At 40.6% G+C, this 22,774-nt stretch overlaps 1 protein-coding gene across 1 annotated transcript; it reads right to left on the bottom strand.

Annotated features, from left to right (window-relative positions):
• Window positions 1–242: 242 nt before the first annotated feature.
• LOC141586857 (putative ATP synthase 24 kDa subunit, mitochondrial) lies at window positions 243–6,250 on the bottom strand. The gene is made up of 7 exons (XM_074408253.1): window positions 6,084–6,250; window positions 5,238–5,340; window positions 4,552–4,696; window positions 3,764–3,874; window positions 3,276–3,422; window positions 935–1,057; window positions 243–567 (listed from the first exon to the last, which is right to left on the bottom strand). The coding sequence occupies exons 1-7, from the start codon at window positions 6,120–6,122 to the stop codon at window positions 504–506; spliced, it is 732 nt and encodes a 243-aa protein (XP_074264354.1). The 5' UTR covers window positions 6,123–6,250; the 3' UTR covers window positions 243–503.
• Between the last annotated feature and the right edge of the window lie 16,524 nt (window positions 6,251–22,774).

The following is a 22,774-nucleotide window of genomic DNA, read 5'->3' as shown; positions in this document are numbered from 1 at the left end:
CCGTGATACATAAAATTCCACTGTGTAATTAAAATAGGTAAAAGGTTCAAGGCCACGCCCACTACCTCAAGAGCACTCATCCCTTTATAGTGTGATATACACTTGAAGAAATAACAAAATACGTTTTTTGGATCTACATTGGTTAGTTTGCTGCACAATATTGATGATTAGTACGGAGTAATTGATTTCTGCAACGTACATGACAAACTAAAAATATAGATCTCTCCAACGTACAAGCCATATGGTAAAAATTATACGCATTCATTCCTTTTCACAAACAAGACAGACATCAAATGCCATTGTGATCATTATAAGTAGCAAAAATTACATGACAAAAAGCACTTTTTTCGTTATCATCCATTCAAATTCTAATTTTTTATTTCAAGCAAAATGGGAGACTGGAAAATATTTTCCGCAGTGCCAGATTGCAAGCAATACAAAGTAAAGGCATCAGGCAACTCTCGAGTTCTCTTCGACGACCCATCTAACATGAAGCTCAAATCTCACAAAAAGTTTCTGACATCCAGCGACTTGACGTCTGGCATTTCCTCATCCTTGAATTCCTCCCTGTATAATAGAGGGGAAAAAGTCAGAGACAGGGCTTTTTAGATGGATGAAACATATCATTCACAGCACTAATATAATGTAATCAGGTAGAGACAATGTCAGCGCGGAGCTCCTTGTATCAGATACAGAGACTAACATGCGTGGCATAGTCAGTCAAAACATGTTATACTTCATAGAATACTTGTGCAAAAAACAATCTGTGGTCAGAATATTTTAGGGCAACCTAAAAATGGCTATCTGAAACTTTATCTGAGCCGGAGCAATAAAACTGGAGTGAAGAGATCTAGAAATAACTATGCAGGCTACTATGAAGTATAACAGAATTACAGAAGGCATGTCATGTATCAAAGGAACACAGCAGACATACTTCTTCTTTTGAGCTTCCATGGCATCAACGCAATCCTTCTTCAAGCCTATCAGCTGACCTTTTGCGATTGCAAGCTCCAGTTTCTCCTCATATTTGGGCAAATCCTTTCTGCTAATTCCAAGCCTGTTTGATCCAATAATATTGATCATGAAGAAGAATTAACAAGAATCTTAGGATAACCGAAGAAAGTAAGTGTCGATAAGGGATCTTGCAAAAATTAAGAGATAAAATAGTACTGACAACTGATTACTGGTATCCATAACAGATGCAGAGCACAAACTAGTAAAAGCCATAAAGACATACTCCCGAGGCCCGCCCATTTTATATGTTCTTCACAGTTTCTATATTTGGAAACGCTATTTGTTCTTCCCACTGCTTTTCATTCCTCATATGGTGTGCTCTTGATTATAAAATTACAAAATTATCCTTCTAATCGTTGCAAACTTATAAAAATTACCAATACTAAACCTAAGGTAATTCATTAATCCCTCCCACCAGCCACCTTCTTACCGCCAATAAACAACCACAGCCCACCTTACCTCCGACCACCCAAGCCACCGATCACCACCCACCTTACCCCCGACTCAACCCCCTTCCACCAACTGACATATATCTTGACTAACCGACCACCACTACTATGAGCAGTCGGCCACCATACCATCTCCGACCACCTACACCAGACGAGCATATCCATGGACAACCACGAACCTCCTTCACTACCTTCTATCGACGACCGTCCTTCGACCACGATACTACTTGTCCTTACCGCGCCCTCATTTGACCACTCCTTGCCCAGATCTCCCTTCAATCTCCTATTTGCCCAGATCTACAATCATCAAAAACTAACCTCTAACATATTATCCGTCCTTCGACCATGATACTTGTCCCCACCGCGCCCTCATTTGACCACTCCTTGGCCATCTCCCTTCAATTTCCTATTTGCCATATCTACAACCATCAAAAACTAACCTCTATAACATATTATCAGGCCTCCTATGTATCGTAACTGATGCTCCAGGGTGGCGTAAGTGATCTGGTGTTGGTGAGCGGTACTCCAGTGGTTTTGTTGAGCCCGGCGGTGGTGAGCGGTGTTTTGGCGGCGGTAACGGCTGATGGTGGAGATGCATGCTCATGTGATGGCTTTGGTGGGATAATCTCATTAATCAAATCATGTTTTGTTTTATCTATTTCTCAAGTTCATGTTTAGTGATTTTTATATAATACTTCCTCCGTTCCATTTAATTCTTTACGTTTGCTTTAAACACATATCAATGCACATTTTCTTTTGTTCATATATTTAGTTACATGTTACTAAAAATTATAAAAATTTGATATTCATAATGCACTCGGTGAGACAATTTAAGAAGTTGTATTGAAGATTTTCCTTATTAATGAATAGTGCCGAAAAAGCAAACGTAAAGAAATCAATGGAACGGAGGAAGTATTCCTTAAGGGTGTGTTTGGATAGCAAAAGTGGAGGGAAAGGGAGGGGAGGGGGAAGGGAGGTGGAATGGGGGGTGGATGTTTGGATACAATTTTCCTCCAAATCTTTCCCCTATTGTGGAGAGATTTTGATTTGCCTTGGAGGAGGTAAAATGGATCCCTCCCCCTCCATTTCTTTCTACCTTTATTATTTACTATCCAAACAAGGGATTTCAAATATCTAAAGATGTGTTTGGATATCAAAAGTGGAGGGAAAGGGAAGGGAGGGGGAATGGGGAAGTGGAGTTTTCCCTCCAAATCTTCCCTAGGGTGGAAGGATTTTGATTAGGCTTGGAGGAGGGAAAATGGATCCCTCCAAATCCCTCCCCCTCCATTTCCCTCCTACCCCTATTGTTATCCAAACAAGATATTTTGTATCCCTTCCTCCACCTCCCCTCCCTTTCCCTCCAGATCCCTTCATCCAAACAAGGACCAAGAATCGTGCCCATATGAAACGAGAAGAACATTTAGAATGGGAGGGAGTACCAATTAATGCTAATTCCTTAATTTCCACATTGCTTTATATGAAGAAAGAGTTGATTTGCTATATTCTCATTTCCAGTAAATCACGTTAGTAAAGGACCAGAAACTCAAAAATGATATGGAAAACTGCTCCAATAATTGTCAATATGCTGACATCACTACTTGTTCTAATATTGTGGACTGTTATGACGTGTTTTGGCAAAGAGATTAAAGACATCATAGAGAGAGGGAGGGAGGGAGGAGTCTATTCAGCCCCAAACTATCTTATGATAATATAAGAATGAAGGAATTTTGGAATAGCACCTAAAAGAAGTTCAATCCTAACATATGAATTATACCTAGTAAAAGGTTGCAGATGATGAAGAAAGCACCTTACCTCTTGTTACCCTTATCGTACTCAGCCGTTAAACGAGCCATTCCTTCTTTATCATCTCTCATGAGAGGTTTTTTAATTTCCTTTTCAACTTTTTCCAAGGCTTCAAACATCATCGCCTCTATGCCGATGTCATCAGGTAGGCCCTTACTGCACAATATTATCAAGCAAATAAGAATCACCTACAAGACTACCGCCGGATAATTATATTAGGGCACAACCAGTATAGCAATAATGGAACCTAAGAAAACGCGACAACTCTGTTGGGGAAGGTGTTTGATATCATTCTTGATGCAATTTAGCCAATTTTCATAATGGATCATCTAAAAACGAATCTGGCATAGTGTTGAGGCAACGTACATCGCCATTCTGCCCCTTGCCCCTTATAGACATTTTTTAGAGGCACACGGTATTATTATGGTTTTGATTAGGGACATAAGGGAAGTTGGTTATTAAACAGACAAGTCGAAACTTCATAAAAGCAAACTCACTTGATCCTGATCTCCTGCAACTTCAAAAGATAAGCGCGAACATCGGGAATACCCTGTGTTTGGGTTTCAATTGTACGTTTAATTTTTTGGGACTCGCTCATGAGCCCAGCCCTGCATCATAAACAACATACAACAACATCAGAGCCTTAATCCCAAAATGATTGGGGTCGGCTGACATGAATCATCCTTTAGAACCATGCATGGGTGGTCGCACACACAAAAAGCGAAAATATAGAAAAGGAAAAGTACAACATAATATAAGGAAAAAAAACTATCAATATTATCTAAGTACTAAACCTATTATGATTTATGAAGGAAAATCATAATGAATAAGAAGCTTAACTAAAGTATGATAATCAAAACATTTTTCTATCTTTCAAGTTCGAAACAAAAAGACAACATGTTATCTGAAGAGAACAATCAAAGTGAGCACGACAGTCTGCTATACTGCTATCAGAATATCAAAAAACATAATTACCCGGTATGGTTTAAAAAAAGGGAAAAATAAGTAAAATAAGAACCCTTTTCAACCCTCGGATGACTCTCATAAGTCTCATTGCATGATCTCCCATTATATTTAAGCAGAGAGTACAAAACTAGGCATAAAAATCAACAAGAAAAATAAACAAGTTGGGAACACAGGAATATGAATTATACACTCTCTAACTCTTTAGAATTACCCCCGTTTTTCAAAATGTAATTTTGAAAAATGGGGAAGTTCGAAGTATAGGTAGGAGTACATGGTAATCTAAGATAATGTGAGGGAGGGGGCGGGGGCTAAGACATACTTCTCTCGTGCCATCTTCAAGACATCAGCATAGCGTTGTACAGCAGCAGGGTCATCAGGGTCGATGGTGATCTTTTCCTGACGGAAAACACTAATGGCAGCATCAAACTTCTTCTTGACATCCAGAAAAATGCCCTTCAACATCTCTTTTGAGCCATGCCGATGTCACAGAGACAATTAAAAGGTAAGATCAATAAGGCATATTACTATGTCATCAATATAAGCAACTGAAATAGATGCAACGGCTGTACTTTTGTTTCATAGCACGTATAATGGCTTAAGACACACACACACATATGCATACGCACGAACTGATTATGGGCACCCTAAACCGACAGAGAGTACATGAAAGAGTGCACTTAACACACGGTTCGCTAAGTTTATCCAGTAACATAACTGCTGTGGTTGGATCAGACATGATGCACAAATAAGTCATTGACGCTCCCCGACCACAGAAAGAAACCAGCTTTTCATAACGGTTCGTGCACTCTTATATATTCAGCATTCTAAAGAAAGGCGGAGTGGAAGAGGTGAGGAGAAAGAATAAAGAAAATTCACAATGGAGACCATATAATGCTCCGCAGTTGTTCAATCGGTGTGTCTCATTGCACTCCATTTAAACACAATTTCAATTTCTTTTCATTCTCCAATGTCACGTTATGACAAAATATATAACAAGCCACTCACCATCTCCCTTGAGCCCTTTGGGAGCAGGGGGAGCAGGAGGAGCAGCAAAATAGCGAACAGCAATCACACGGTCCTTTGGTAATACAATCTGAGCATTGCATAGCTGCAACCACCAATAGGTAAATTCATAAGCGGAACAAACATGAGGTTCTACTAGCACTATTTCACACAATATGAGAAGACTCAGCAAACAACACTAGTACTTAAACTCACACGAAAATAATCCTATTCAAATCTTCCTATCCACCAGCCTAATTTAATATCATGCCAGAAAGCAGACAAATTAGCATCTCAAACATCAACCTTTCAACACATTTTGAGACATTGATGACTTATGATGAATGATGGCAAACCTCTCTAACAAACTAATAACAAACTATTGAGTTAGTTATAACTGATTCTATACAGCAGAAAGAGGAAGCTGACTCTGCATCGTTTCACACATTTTCAGACCCACTAGCGAAATACAACCTAATGTCGCGGTTGTGGTAACATGAAAGACCATTACATTGTTGTGCTATGGCCGAAATGTAGAAACAGTCTTGTAGCTGAATAGCAATAACTCAAACTATAATTTCTTGAATCACAAAATACGACCCAATCTCGCGAAAATGTAAATTCAATGTTCACTAAAACACGAATCTTTATACAATAATATAACTGAATTTCTAAAAGTAATAAATCTATCACAATGATGTAACATATATCAATAACGAGCTAATTAAAAGCACAAGGGATGTTAACAGATCAAAACTACACCACATTGCTCGAGATGCTTCTCATATAATAAAAATCGCATTGTGAATGAGTAGATCGAGAGAAAAAGTAGATCAAATGGAGAGATACCTGTTTGGATTTGGAGAGAAATCGAGAAGCAAACGCCATGATCAAAATCGAAGTTTCGAAACTGAATTCAGATTACTAGGGTTCCAACAAAATCCAATTTCTGATGAGAGGGAGGGGGTGAAAATGTGTGAGCCGACCAACCCAGCAAGCAAGTATCGACCACCTTTATATTTGGATTTTGTCCCTTCGTATTCGGGGTGAATGAGTAATCAATTTTAGATCGTTAAACGGATTATTCAGTTTGAGTTTGTGTGGGTGAAATTCGTTGTCATTATGTTTTTAATGTAAGAGTTAGCGCATTTTTTTTTTGATCAAATTGTATCAATCAATCAATCAACTTAACGGAGAATCGAATCAATCAATCAATGTAATTGAATCAATCAATCGATCCGAATCAATCAATCAAATAAAACTAAAAAGATAATAATAATAATAATAATAATAATAATAATAATGAAAATGAAAATGAAAATGAAAATAAAAATAAAAATAATAATAATAATAATAAATGTTATAATAATATTATTCCTTATTATTATTATTAATAAAATATCAATATAATATAATAATAATCTAATAAGTAATATAAAAAATAAAATAGTAATATATTAATAAATATAATAATAATAATAATATATTAGTAATATAAATAATATTATAAATAATATTATAATATATTAAATAATATATTATATTAATAATAATAATAATAATAATAATAATAATAATAATAATAACTGAAAAACAAATATGATAAGTATAATATAAATATTATAAATAATAATAATTAATATAAATAATAATAATAGATGTAATATAATAATTAATTAATATACTAATAATAAATATGTTATTAATAATATTAATAAAAATGAATATATTAATAAAATAATAAATATAATAGTATAATAGTATAATAATAATAATAGTAATAATAATAATAATAATAAATATTAATACCCTAATATTGCCATTAATCATAATAATATAATAATAAATAAATAGTAATAGTAATATAAATAGTAATAGTAATATAATAAATATTAAAAATAAATTTTAATAAAATAACAACAATAGTAAATAAATTAATACAATAATAATGATAACAATAACAATAAGAAAATAAAATAAAATAAGAATAATAATATTAATGTTGAAATAAACTACTATGAATTGAACTGAACTGATCTGAACTGAACTGAACTGAATAGAGCTGAACTGAACTAAACTGAACTTAATAGAGCTGAACTGAACTGAACTAAACTTATTAGAACTGAAATTAAGTCCAAAAGAACAGGGCCTTAGTCTCCAATTGTATTACTTCTAGTCCATACGTGCACATCTAACCCAAGTTTGTGACTGGGTCCGATCATGGTGGCTCAACGTATGTTCCTAAGTGGGAGACGTTGTGGCTCCACCTCTCCCTTTTTTAAAATGAATTCATTTTACGTCGATTAGTTTAACGTTGTTTTTATTTATAATTCGTTGTTTTGTTTTACATTGAATTAGTTTTAAAGTATTTTGATTCGTAGTTCGTTGTTTTGATTAGGTTGTTAGTTTCCATTTATCTATAATAGACCGCCCCAAACCTTGGGTCGGGAGCTGTTGCTCATGGTAGCTTACCAAGAGTCAGGACCCACGGATCCACACCGGTCATTTTCAGTGCATTTTGCCCTCTTTCATGCACATCACGGGAACTTTCCAGAATATCGCCCATCCTAAGACTACTCTTGAATAAACAAGCTTAAACTGTGGAGCTCTTATCATACGTTTCCAAACAAAAAAACAACACTTTATTTATATGAGTAATACTCTCAGTCCCTTTAAACACTAGTCCTTTAATCTTATCAATGGACCTTCTCGATTAATGTGTGGTGCTACATGTCGATTAAATTATTTGTCGATAGCTTAACTAGATTGTTCGGGGATATGGGTAGTTTGGGTAGTTCATTACAATTGTCCGCGATAACAAGTAATTTGTCGATGATGAATAGTAATTAGGATCAATTTAGAGAGGCAACGGGTATTCATTTTAAGTTTGTTTTAGTTCATTGCCGATCTTTAACAAATAGTTAGTCTCCTTTAATACTGAGATATCTCCTTTATAGCTAAAACGAATCAAAAGCTACACCATTTATATAGATGTAATGGACTAACTTTTGTTACTCCCCTAGATACTATACTTTTCTCTCATCTATATAATTGGCTAAGGCTGATATTTCCATCTTAAAACAAATTATTCAGTTGGTTTTATGTAATAAAAGTACGATTTATGACTCTTAACATTATATATTCTTATTTATTTATTTTTTTGAAAAGGTAAAAAAAATTAGGTTAATTGAAATTAACCTATAACATACACGCGAATGTGAGAGGTGAATGAAAATGGAAGACTTTCAATATTCCATCGAAATTGATGCGTGTATTTTATATAAGGTTTTTGCCTCATTTTTACACGCATTTCTGTACTATTTATGTAGCATCTAGCTACAAATACCCCCGAATAGTCTACTTTGGTTTGTCTTGTGAACATTGCAGGTACGGACCAGAAAGAAGATAAACCGAGCCTAAATTTGTCTTATTTGCATGAATTTGTGGAGAATAAGGAATCGGAGCTTGGAATCTATCACTTAAAAGACGCGTGAGCTGATCTCGAAAGGTGTCAAGAAGTCCTACGTGCTAATATAGCTCGATCGACCACTTATTAGTCGATTGAATGCTTAATCCTTTGAAGATTTACTCGATCGAGTTGTTTTGATACTCGATCGAGAAGGCTGATATAAGAAGTACTCGATCGAACTCCATTTCTGTTCGATCAAGAGGAATTGCTAATTTTTTCCTCGATCGAGTGGTTTCGTTCCACTCGATCGAGAGGTTTCACCTTGTACGTGTGTTTTTGCCTTATTTCGAGTTGGGCTTTGTAATTAGGATTTAAATTAGGTTAAGTAGTACGTGATACTACTTCTTCTTGAGGGGTTAGACTACGACATCTCTCTCTTCCTCTCTACCCTCTCATACTCTTACTTTAGAACTATTGCTGGGATCGAAAAAACGTGTAATCAGTATCTCTTTCTTTAATCTTAATCTTAATCTTTTGCTTCTCTTTAATTCTTTCTCTCTTTATTTACATTTGTTATCATCAATCTTTTGCTGCTTGCTACCATGTTTAATCCTTCTTGTTTATGTATGATTGTTGCTATTCCAATAATAATGCATAGCTAAATCCTTCACTAAGACATAGGGGAGCCATGATTTTAAGGGAATTGTAAATCGAATTATTAGGTTTAATGCTAGTTTAGTTTATGTTGTTAAATCGTTACAATTAATTGTTCTTGTCTAATTGAGTCGACGCAGTTAGTCAACAAATTACAGTAAACCTTGACCTAGATCGGAAGATTGGAAAGGGTGAGACTTGTAGCGAACATTAGGGCACCTAGTGAGGGCGGAAGCTAAGCTATTTGTGCTTTAGGGCGAATTGAGACCAGAAGGAGATATTCACTGCCCCATAGACCATACTTGCATTGACCTGAGACTTAGATTGCATGACTGAAGAATCATGGTGAACCAACTGTCTTAGCTGTGCTCTCTCTGTTTGCTTAATCTTTACTCCTTCGCCTTTTCTCTCTTTCTTGATCTCATTAGATTAGAACAACCCTTTCAAACCCCCAGAATTGGTTACCTAGACGGACTTAATTAAGGTTGACATTTTCCCATCTCCCTGTGGAGATCGACCCTACTTGCTGCTAGCTTCTGTTAGTTGTATCTAGGTATTTATTTTTGGTACCTGACGACGGAACCAAATTTTGGCGCCGTTGTCGGAGAGGTGGCGTAATTTCGTTGCTTGTATTAAGTTTGTCTCTCATCTCAAGGAATTTATTCCTTGAGATTGATCTCACATTTTTTGTTAGTTCTTGATAAGTCTTGCAGGATATCCGTTCTAGAAGAGAACATTGTTGTACCTGTTTCACTGTAAATTCTATCTGCTGGGATGCCGAATATAGCCAGTCATTCAGAGCCTACGGTGGATTCCCTTCCAAAAGGTTTCCTATTACCCACTACTGATTCAGGTACCTTTGGAATCCACCCCCTTACATACAACTGGTCGAGAGAAATCTCTTCAGGGGGGTACCTGGAGAGGATCCGTGCAAGCACATAGAATTATTTACAGAGTACTGCTCCACCATTCCTCTTGCTGCTGGGGTGACACAAGACAGAGTGAAGGGAGTTCTTTTCCCTTTTTCCTTGACTGATGATTCCCGGGAATGGTTGAGAGATTTAGACAGGGAGGCTGCCAGTGTATTTGACTGGAATTCCCTTGCCTTAGCCTTTTACAGGCGATATTTCCCACCACAGCGCACTAATGCGTTGAGAGCTCAAATTACTGCATTTGAGCAACTACCTACTGAAGACTTGAACGGGGCTTGGACTAGGTTCAAGAAGCTCGTCCGTTCTGTGCCTCATCATAGTTTCAAGCGCTGGTTCTTATGTACCCAATTCTACAATGGGTTGTATCCGGACCAGAGGGCTATCCTTGATAATGCAGCTAAGGGGAGATTTCAGAAGAATGTAGAGGATGATCAAGGGTGGCATCTTATTGAGGAGATGGCCATCCATGTTGCCGAATACGGAAATCCCCGCGCGAGGAGGTAGGCATGTGATTATGTGAACGAATTGGTAGTAGCTGAGGTGGAGAGTCCTAGCGGAAGTCTAGGTAGTCCGGAGATTATACAAACCATGGGTGAGTATGAACAAGTGTGTTTTATCACTGAGCATGAGATAATATGTGGTAGGTGCGGTATAGAGGGGCATGACCCTATCGGTTGTATGGCAAATGTAGAGCGTGTCCTTGCTTATCAAAAATTCAAGCAAGGAGTTCCTTTTTCCAAATTATATGAAGACTTGACCTCAACGAGTGCTTCTACTCCTTCTACACCAACGCCGTAACCGGATTCCCCCTCTAAAAATGGGGAGTTAGCCGAATTGAAATCCTTGGTACTGAACCTAACGCAACAGCTTGGGGAGAAATGCAACAAGGATAATACCACTATTGTGGAGCTAAGAGAGCAAGTTGCGCAATTAACACTCGCGCAAAACCAAGTGAACCAACCACCCTCGTGCGACCAAATCAATGCCATTAATCTCCAAAGTGGTCTCACTTATTATGAGCCAAAAATGTTGGAAGACGGGGTAGTGACAGCTGATGATACCCCGGATGACGAGTTGGAAGAGCTAATTGACGATATCCCTGCTGAATACCGTCCTGCTACTCGATCGAATGAAATTCCTGTTCGATTGAGTGAACTAGCCTCTCCCATTGCTCGATCGAGTATAATTCCAACTCGATCGAGAGGTGCCCAATTAACAGATTTCGATCAAGGAGTTTATTCCTCTCGATCGAACACTTTGGCAGAAAAAGTTACTCGATCGAGTGATTCTGGGACTCGATCGACAGAACCAGAAATTCAAGAACTCGATCGAGAGGTTCAAATGCCTCGATCGAGTGATTCTCATGATAAAACCATTCGATCGAGTGAAGAAACTGCTCAATTGAGTGCCAGAACCAGCGGAGCTTCAATTTTAATATCTAATTCTGCTACCGTGTCATATTCCCCTGCTGTGAAGACGTCACGTACTGATAAAGGTAAAGAGAAAGTCGCAGGCCCACTCATTGCTACCAGAGTGCCCTATCCAGGACGTCTAAAGGACGCCAAAGTTGAGCGACAGTACGGTAAGTTTGTGGACGTTGTCAAGAACCTCCAGGTAACTGTCCCTTTTACCGAACTTATTACCCAGGTACCTACTTACGCTAAATTTATGAAAGATATTGTGACGCGTAAGAGAGAGCTAAGTGAATTTGAGACTGTTGCTTTCATGGTAGAGTCTAGTAATTTACTTTTAAATAAAGCTCCACCTAAAATGAAAGACCCGGGTAGTTTCTCTATTACCTGTATTATAGGCAATGAAGTAATAGATAAGGCTCTTTGTGATTTAGGAGCCAGTGTCAGTGTCATGCCTCTGTCTGTCTGCAAGAAATAGAATATGGGTCACCTTAAAATGACTAATATTACATTACAGATGGCCGATAGATCTGTAAGACGATCCTTGGGTATCTTAGAGGACGTGCCTGTGAAAGTAGGCAATTTCTTTATACCAGTAGACTATATTGTTTTAGAAATAGCTGAGGATACCCGGACCCCAATTATACTAGGAAGACCATTCTTATGTACAGTTGGGGCCATTATTGATGTCAAACAAGGGCATTTGACTCTTGCAGTGGGAGATGACGCAATTACTTTCAGTCTGCCTAGTACTTTGGCTCGACCAATGATAGATACATGTTATTCTGTTGATATTGTTGACGAGTCTGTCTATGACTTCTGGTCGGGTTCTTTTATAAAGGACCCACTAGAAGCTCTAATGCTTTTGGATGAGTGTGCAGATAACCCAGATAACAATGACGCTGTGTTGGATTTGCTCGAAGCTGCTTTAGATGAGCGTGAACTCACCGACGTTGAGGGAGAGAAAGTAGAACAGATGATCAGTACTCTTTGCGCCATAGAGGTAAAGGTACCTGAGCGTAAGCCTTTTCTCTCTCATCTTAAATATGCTTTCTTAGATGATACCGAGCAATATCCAGTCATTGTTAGTGCTAAACTTGATGATGATCAGCTGACTGCTTTGTTAGATGTGCTTAAGAAAAACAGGAAGGCTATGGGTTATTCGTTGGATGACATCAAGGGGACTAGTCCCGATATTTATATGCACAGGATTGAGCTGGAGGAAGATCACAAACCTTGCAGACAGGGCCAACGCCGGCTGAACCAAAAGATGCAAGATGTTGTGATGGCTGGTAATGAAGCTGCTTGACGCAGGTATAATCTATTCTGTTGGTTATTCTAAGTGGGTGAGTCCAGTTCAGGTAGTTACTAAGAAAGGAGGGACTACTGTGGTCACGAATGACAAAAACGAGTTAATACCTACTAGAGTAGTAACTGGCTGGCGGATGTGTATCGACTACAGACAGCTGAACGCCGCCACAAAGAAAGATCACTGCCCCCTTCCTTTTATTGATCAGATGGTAGAAAGGCTAGCTTCCCATAAGTTTTTCTGTTATCTGGATGGGTATTCAGGGTTCTTTCAGATCCTTATTCATCCGGACGATCAGGAAAAGACTACCTTCACTTGTCCTCAGGGTGTTTTTGCTTATCGCAGGATGCCTTTTGGTTTGTGTAATGCCCCTGCTACCTTTCAAAGGTGCATGATGGGGATATTTTCTGAGTACATTGAGTCTATTATGGAAGTCTTTATGGACGATTTCAGTGTCTATGGAAGCGATTTTTCTAACTGTTTATCTAACCTTGATAAAGTATTGCAGCGCTGCATTGAGGTTAATCTTGTGTTAAATTGGGAGAAGTGCCATTTTATGGTCAACGAGGGAGTTGTCTTAGGGCACTTAGTTTCTGACGGGGGTATAGAAGTTGACAAAGCAAAAGTGCAAGTGATTCAGCAATTACCTCCTCCTGTTAATGTCAAGGGAGTGAGGAGTTTCCTTGGTCATGCTAGCTTTTATCGCCGGTTTATCAAGGACTTTTCAAAAATTGCTAAACCACTTACACAGCTGCTACTTAAGGACGCCCCCTTTGTATTCACCGATGAGTGTCTTTCTGCTTTTAACAGGTTAAAGCAGGCCTTGATTTCGGCGCCGATTATACAGCCTCCCAACTGGGATTTGTCGTTTGAGATTATGTGTGACGCTAGTGACTACGCACTAGAAGCGGTGCTAGGCCAAAGGAAAGACAAAGCTTTGAATGAAATTTACTATGCGAGCCGAACTCTGGATGAGGCTCAAGTGAAGTACACCACTACTGAGAAAGAGCTGCTAGCTGTGGTTTATGCTTTAGAAAAATTTTGTTCTTATTTGATAGGGTTAGAAGTTACTGTTTTTACTGACCATGCAGCACTGAGACACCTTCTTGCTAAGAAGGAAGCAAACCACGGCTGTTGAGATGGATACTCCTTCTTCAGGAGTTTGATTTGCAGGTAAAAGATAAGAAAGGTGCTGAGAACGTTGTAGCTGATCATCTGTCAAGACTGTCACAGCAAGAGGGAGAAGATTCTGTACTAATTGATGATTCTTTTCCTGATGACTCTTTGTTTGTTGTTTTGTCTTCTATTATTAACCAAGATCCTTGGTATGCAGATTTAGCTAACTACGTCGTCAGTGGCACGTTGCCGCCTGACCTTTCTCATCAACAGAGGAAGCGTTTTCTTTATAACGCTAAGCAGTACTTCTGGGATGACCCCTATTTATTTAAGGAATGTGCAGACGGTCTCTACAGACGGTGTATTCCACATTGGGAGACCAAAGTGATCTTGGAAGGCTGTCACTCATCCTCTTATGGTGGTCACCACAGTCCATCGCGCACCGTGGCTAAGGTACTTCAGTCTGGTTTCTACTGGCCTACCTTGTTTGCTGATGCTAAGGCTTTTGTTTCGGCTTGTGATGTCTGCCAACGATCAAGGAACATTTAAAAGAGACATGAGATGCCACAAAATGGTATCCTAGAAGTAGAGGTTTTTGATGTCCGGGGCTTTGATTTCCAAGGACCCTTCCCATCTAGTAAAGGTAACAGGTATATCTTGGTAGCTGTTGATTATGTGTCTAAGTGGGTGGAGGCAATTGCTTCACCCCATTGTGATGCCAGGACCGTGATTAAAATGTTTAAAAATATTATATTTCCCCGATTTGGTGTCTCTAGGGTCGTCATTAGTGATGGGGGAATGCACTTTAAGGAAAAAAAAACTAACCTCTATTTTGTCTAAGGTTGGTGTTCAACACCGGCGTGGTTTGACGTATCACCCTCAAACCAGTGGGCAAGTTGAATTCTCTAATAATGAGATTAAAGTGATTTTAGCTAAGGTAGTTTCTAAATCACGGAAGGATTGGAGCCTTAAACTAGAAGACACATTATGGGCTTATAAGACTGCCTTTAAGACACCGATTGGTGCATCACCTTATCGGTTAGTTTATGGGAAGTCATGTCATTTGCCTGTTGAGTTAGAATGTAAAGCTTGGTGGGAAATTCGTGAATTTAACTTTGATCCTAAGTTGTGTGGTCAGAACCGTCTATTGCAGCTAGATGAACTGGAGGAATTTAGGCTCAACGCCTATGATAGCTCACGCATCTACAAGGAGAAGACGAAGAGATGGCATGACAAAAGGATCTTACCTCGCGAATTTCATGTCAGGCAGAAGGTGTTGCTGTTTAATGCCCAACTGCGATTATTTCCTGGCAAGCTGAAGTCCAGGTGGAGTGGCCCTTATACAGTGACAGCTGTCACTAAATTTGGGTCTGTCGAGCTAGAAGGTTCCGAGGGAAATAGGTTCAAGGTGAATGGGCAATATGTGAAGCATTACCACGAAGCAAATGATGCAGACAACCATGTTGAAGTCTTGTAATTCAACGAGCTTGATAAGCCAGTTAGTTGAAGCCAGAAAGGTCGTGCGCGACCTCTTAAACCTGCGCTTTCCGGGAGGCAACCCGGATTGTTTTGTTGTACTTTAGTTTAAACTTATTTTCTTGCTTTCTTTCTTTTAGGTGTGTGTTGAACTTCGAACGGTGAACTATGCGTCTCTTGTATTTCCTATACTTCTTTTGTACGTTTTGCAGGTGCTGTAGCTTGATCGAGTGGTTTTTCTACTCGATCGACTACTTTTGCTGAGAATTTTACTCGATCGAGCCTCTGCTTTCCTCGATCGATATGCTGCAAAACCGTTTCTCTCGATCGAATAACCTATCTTCTCGATCGACCCCTTTTGACACCAAATCTTCTCGATCGAACTATTCTGATCTGTTTGATCGAGCAGTTACGTGGTCCAGCTGCTATTTTTCGCACTACTACAAATGAGCACTTGGACCACGGCTAAATTCGTGGCGCACGTGCTAAATTTCCGTGGCTAAATCATTTTGCCACGGGAATACCTTTCGTGGCGCAAGTAGCCGTGGCAAAGAGATAGCCACGGGAAAAACAATAACGTGGCTATTATTGAATTTTTGGCCACGGATTCTCACGTGGCTAATAACACTCCCGTGGCCAAAAAAAATTCCCGTGGCGAAAAATTATTTCCCGTCGCAAATAATATATATGAAAATTAAATAAATAAAACGTAAAATAATTTTTATTTTTCACAATGGATATTTTATTAGATATGGAACCGTGACAATCTAGGTACTTGTTTCGCTAGTTAACTCGATTCATTTGAACGTTATTTGGTTTAACTAGCCATGCATTCGTGCGCATCGGAGAGGCTTCCCAGGAGGTCACCCATCCCAACACTACTCTCACCTGAGCACGCTTAACTGTAGAGTTCTTTTCATGTGCTACCGAAATTAAATGTTGATTTTGTTGATATAATTAGCATTTTGAATCCTTTTAAGTTTATTTTTTTTCTTTCAAATCTTACCTTTAGTACTATTTAATTACAAAAATGTAACATGATTTACAAATTTTTGCGGGAAAAATATTATTTGGCCAAAACAATCAAATTTTCGATATTAACCTCTCAACTAATGATTATGACATCATTTTTTTTATTTTGCCGAAGTCAGCAAAACCAGTTCTCCAAAAAGTAAACTTAATCGTGTTTTTCAAACATTTTTTTTATTTCTTTAGTTTATCGACGTTCTTATTTTCATTTCTCCTGTACTCATTTTTTCGTATATTTTTCTCCGCAAATTCTATTGTATGACTGTCGTATCTGCGATATGAAAAATGTGACCATTTTTTGGTAAAATAATAACCACTTTTATAACTAAAGGTCTTTTTTTCCTCAAAGTGGTCACTTTTAACTATAACCCCACTAAAATTTTGGTCTAGGGTTTCCTAGGGCTCCGTCAAATTTTCTTTGTCTTTCTCTCCTTTTCTTCGAGGCTCATCTCACGTCTCTTGCGTGAGATTAGTTTTCTGTTATCGTTTTCTTTCGTTTGTTTCTTTGTTTTCTTTGTGCAGGTGCCAATGACAAGTGAATCTTCGGGGTCACGTCGGAACGGAAAAAATCCTATCGAGGAGGATGATGGTCCGATAGAATGGGACGAGGGTTTAGATGAGGGCCGTGATAAGAATCCTCTTATGTTGGTTGGGAAACTGTGGGCATCTAGGGCTATCAATGTCAAGGCGGCAGTGGAAACGATGATTAATCTATGGAACCCTACGGAGCCGATGATGGGCAATGTAGTCGATGCGAAGGAAAAAATCTTTATCTTTCGATTTGGTACGGACAGAGACAAAGCTAGGGTTTTGGAAGGACAACCATGGCATTTTGACAAGTTTCTCTGGTGCTTCAATGAACCGAATGAGTCGGGTAAGATTTCTGATGTTCCACTTTCTTTATTTCCAATCTGGGCTCGCGTCTATGATCTCCCTGTCGTGGGTCGCACAAATTTGACGAATGCTAAGAGAATGGGGGACTGCTTGGGTACCTTTATTGATGCTGAATTCGGTCCTAATACGGAGATGGATAGAGCAATAAGGTTACGCATACTCTATGATGTCACGAAGCCATTAAAGACCTCTGTACCAGTCCGAATGAGAGGACGAACTATTAACTTCAATGTCAAATATGAAAGACTCCCTACTTTTTGCTACGGTTGCGGGATGATTGAGCATGGGGAGAAGGATTGTGATGAAGGGCCGTATGAGGAAGACGAACTGCAATTCGGGGATTGGCTAAGGGCTTCACCATGGAAGGTTGTCAAAACAGCCAAAACAACCTCCGGAAAAGCGGCTAGGAATTTGAAGGAGAGATTCGATGAGGCTCCTAGGGATGATCCTGATGATGTTATTTCGAATATGATCACGAAATTACAGACGATTGCTATTGATCTTCGTTCGAAGAAGCAAGGGGCAGGGATAATGAAGGGGCAAGGGGACAAGGCTAAGGATGCGAATGCGAGTTGCGAGGAGGGAGGAATTAGCAGGTCGGGGGGGTCAGATATGGCAGGGGGAGGGATAGAGGAAGGTGGGGAAACTAGAACTGAAGAGTATAGAGGGCAGGAGGTGGGAGCACAGGAGGATCTTAATTCGATGGTAGGGATGCAAGACGGTTTTTCTGTCCATAGTACGGGTGAACGGAGGGAGATGAGGGTGAGTCAAGGGAAGAACGTGGGTGGGACTTGGACAAGGATTGGCAGACCGGCCAATACGGGTTTGAAAGGGATGGGAGAGCGTGGGGGTGGAGACATTACAGGGAAGAGAAATAGGGAGGGGGAGATGGAGGCAGGTGCTCAAAAAAAGTCGAAAACAGACGGGGGCGTCTTAATACCTGAGGCGGAGGCTGCCGGGGAGCAGCCCCGCCAGGCACAATGAATCTCTTGAGCATCAACTGTCGGGGCTTGGGCAACCCCGACACGGTTACTGCACTTCGTGCCTTGGTACGAAAGGAAGCCCCGACCATTTTGTTCTTATGCGAAACTAAATTAAGTGGTCGTGAAATGAGGAGGGTGAAAGAGAAATTGGAAGGGTTCTACGGGATGGAGGTTGATAGTGTAGGGAGATCTGGTGGTTTAGCTATGCTGTGGCGAAAGGAGGTTGACTGTACTTTTCTTTCAGCTTCAGTTCATCACATGGATTTTCTTGTTCGTAGTGAGAGAGGGGAGTGGAGGGTCACTGGCTTCTATGGCTGGCCGGCGGTGACTGACCGCCACTTATCTTGGGAGTTACTTCGCATTCTTAGTAGACAATCTTCGGTGCCATGGGTTTGTATGGGTGATTTTAATGAAATTCTGTACTCGACTGAAATGAAAGGGGGGAGCAGACCGCAGTGGCAAATGAATAATTTCCGAGCAGCTGTTGATGATTGTGAGCTTCGAGACATTCCATGGGAGGGCTACAATTTTTCTTATGACAATGGGCAGGCTGGGGACTCTAATAGACAGAGTATGATTGACCGTGCTCTATGTACGGCCTCTTGGCGGGATCTATTTCCGTATGCTAGACTTTATTATTTGGAGCGGGAGTGGTCGGACCATGCACCGATTAAACTTGTCCTTAATAGCAGAGAGGAGGGGCGTCCTAAGCAACGGCAATTTCGTTTTGAACAGATTTGGGTCGGGGAGGAGGGATGTGATGAAGCTGTGGAGCGTGGGATGGCACGGGGGAGGGAAAATTTGGTCACGGTTTTGGAGGAGTGTTCTCGGGAATTACGCGCGTGGAAGAAAACAAGTATAAATAAGATCTCTCGAGCCATGGAACGAAAACGCCATCAGCTAGCCAAATTAAATGAAGGAGACCGATCCGAAGGGAATATTAATAAACGGCGAAAACTAGTGGCTGAAATTGCAGATTTGACGAGACAAGAGGAACAGTATTGGAGGCAAAGGTCGAGGGCTCTATGGTTGAAGGATGGTGACCGCAATACTAAATTCTTTCATACTCGAGCTGGGGAAAGGCGACAGAAAAATCATATAGCAAAGCTTGTGGATGATGAGGGGTTTATTCGTGAAGGGGATGATGCCGTGTCAAAGGTGGCGAATGATTATTTTCAGCAGCTGTTTACCTCTGCGAATCCGACTTTTGGGGATGATATCATGGCGGGGTTGGAGAGCCGTGTGACTGAACCGATGAATGCCATTCTGAGGCAGGATTATTCCGAGGAAGAGATTGTTGATGCCTTAAACCAAATGCATCCACTTAAAGCCCTAGGACCCGATGGGATGAATGGCCTCTTTTATCAGACTTTTTGGAGTACAGTGGGACCGGAGGTTGTCAGGACGGTGCTTGGAATTTTACGTGGGGAGTTATCACCAAGAGCTTACAATAAGACCCATATTGTTCTAATTCCCAAAAAGAAAGCTCCGGACAAAATTCGTGATTTCCGACCTATTAGTCTCTGCAATGTCGCGTACAAGCTAGTTTCGAAAGTCTTAGCAAATCGTTTGAAGCAATTCCTCAGTGATATAGTGTCTGAAAATCAAGGGGCTTTTACGCCTGGAAGAGTAATTTCCGATAACGTGTTGATGGCCTTCGAAATTTTCCATTTGATGAAGCAGTCAAGAGCAGCTGATGGTTTCATGGCTATTAAATTAGACATGGCTAAAGCTTATGATAGGGTGGAATGAATTTTTTTGGAGAGAGTTCTTAATACTATGGGCTTTGATAGACACTGGACTGCTCGAGTCATGGATTGTGTGTCGTCTGTTTCCTTCTCTGTGCTAATTAATGGAAGCCCGTCACAAGAATTTCGACCGTCTAGGGGCATACGACAAGGTGACCCTTTATCCCCGTACCTTTTTATTCTCTGTGCTGAAGTCTTATCTAATATGATGCGAAGGGCAGTTGAAGCTAATTCCCTTCACGGTATCCGAGTTGCTGCGGGTGCTCCTTCTATCTCGCATTTGTTGTTCGCTGATGATAGTATTTTCTTCACAAAAGCGAAAATGGAGGAAGCGGAGGTAGTGCGTGATATTTTAACCCGCTATGAGCAAGCATCCGGCCAATTGGTTAATATCGATAAGACTACTATGTCTTTCAGCAAGGGCATTCCTTTGGAGTGCAGGGACAACTTGGCGAGACGTTTGGGGTTTGTAGTGGTCGATGAACAAGCTCGATATCTGGGCTTACCCACTGTGATAGGCCGGTCAAAGAAGGCGCTGACGGATATCATTCGCGATAAGTTAAGTAAACGACTCGAAGGATGGCGCGGGAAAATCTTGTCTAGGGCTGGTAAGGAGGTTCTTTTAAAGGCTGTGGCCAATTCACTCCCTACCTATGTTATGAGTATTTTTAAAATTCCCGTCCATTTCTGTGAGGAAATTCGCTCGCTTATCTCGCGTTTCTGGTGGGGCCACGAGGAGGGCAAACACGGCATTCATTGGGTTGCATGGCGGAAATTGTGTCAACCAAAGGGGATGGGAGGTATGGGCTTTCGAGACTTCCACTTATTTAACATGGCTCTTCTTGGCAAGCAAGTTTGGAGACTTTTAACGGAACCGGAGAGTCTCTGGGCCCGAGTGATGCGTGCTAAATATTACCCGGATGGCGGCTTGATGGATGCTCCGTTGGGGCATAACCCAAGTTATACTTGGCGGGGAATCATTGAAGCTAGAAATGTGATACGAGGGGGTTTAAGAAGGCGGAGTGGGGATGGCTTGACTACCCGAGTGTGGCAGGATGCTTGGCTACCAAACACGCATTCGGGGCGGGTTATATCTCCTATGGTTGAGGGGCACGAGAGTCTAAGGGTCGCGGATTAGTTGGAGGATGGGAATGGGAGCTGGAACGAGGGGCTTCTCGCAGCTTTGTTCCTACCATTTGAACGGGAAAGGATTCGCAATATCCGGGTTAGCCCGAATAGACCCCCGGATGAATGGGCTTGGTGTGCGGAAAAGGATGGGGTGTTCACTGTCAAATCGGCCTATGGTTTCCTAGCTGCTAATGGAGATGCTTTGGAGCTGGGGGGAGCGTCTGATTGGGGAAGGGAGAGGTGGCTTTGGACCAGGATTTGGAACGTTCCGGTATGGCCTCGTGTGAAGCTTTTCTTTTGGCAGCTGTGCAGCGAAGCATTGGCAACGAGGGCAAACATAGCAGCTCGAGTTCGAGGTGAGAATTCTTTTTGCTCTTTATGTAATTCTTTTTTCGAGTCGAGTCTTCACCTTTTCAGGGATTGTCGAGTGGCACAACGGTTATGGGAGGGGTTGGGTTTGGATGCTGCTGCTGCCGAGAGTGGTGGAGGAGTGAGGGACTGGATTGAAGCGAGTTGGAGGGAGCTCGGGGTGCGTGAACACAGCCTTTTCATGGTTGGATGTTGGGCCTTGTGGGAACATCGAAATAAGGTCATATTTGGAGACAATTGTGTTAATCCCGAGAATGTTATTCGAAGGACTTGTGATGTTTTGGATGAGATTGAAGGGGGAGGTTTTTTGAGGTCGAAAACGGGGGGTAATAGTGGACGTTTGACGAGGACAAGAGACAAGGGGTGGACACCGCCGCCTAGGGAGTATGTGAAGGTGAATGTGGATGCCGGGGTTAAGGAAGGGGAGGGCGTGGGGATGGGGCTGGTGTGCCGGGACGAGAAGGGATGTGTCTTGTGGGGTGCATCGATTGTGCAGGTGCAAAGTTGGGACCCAAGGGTTGCTGAGGCGGCTGCTGTTCTCGAAGGTGTAAAGGAAGCGGTTCGTTTTGGCCATACAAAGATTATCTTGGAAAGCGACTGCCTAGCTGTCATTGATGCGCTGAAGCGGAAAGCTGTGGGAAGGAGTATTTTCTCACTTGTTATAGCTGATATTTTAGCTCTTTGCAATTCTTTTATTTCTATTATTTGGTCTTTTGTTAGTCGAGCAAACAATTGTGTGGCTCATGAATTAGCTCATCCTTTTCCTAGAGTAGCTAGTAGTTTTGTTGGATCGGAGACTCTACCTCCGTCTGTGAACAATGCTGTACTGTTTGATTTATCGGTAATTCAATAGAACCTTCGGGTTTCCCCTCAAAAAAAAAAAAAAAAAAAAGTAGTCACTTTTTTTACCCAAAAAACACAAAATAGACTGTCGTACAAAAGAATCACTTAATTCCTAATCTGTTTCCTCTTTGTTAGGATTTATCGTTTCTTTTATCAAATTTTTTACATTATTTGCATATGTGACTTTAAATTTTTCACATGCGCTCATTTTCATGAAAAAAAATCTCCATTGAATTTT

This window comes from Silene latifolia, chromosome 6, assembly GCF_048544455.1.
Source record: "Silene latifolia isolate original U9 population chromosome 6, ASM4854445v1, whole genome shotgun sequence".
In the NCBI taxonomy this organism is placed as follows: Eukaryota; Viridiplantae; Streptophyta; class Magnoliopsida; order Caryophyllales; family Caryophyllaceae; genus Silene; species Silene latifolia.
The sequence above is the reverse complement of the archived record's forward strand: the minus strand, read 5'-3'. Positions and strand labels throughout refer to the sequence as shown.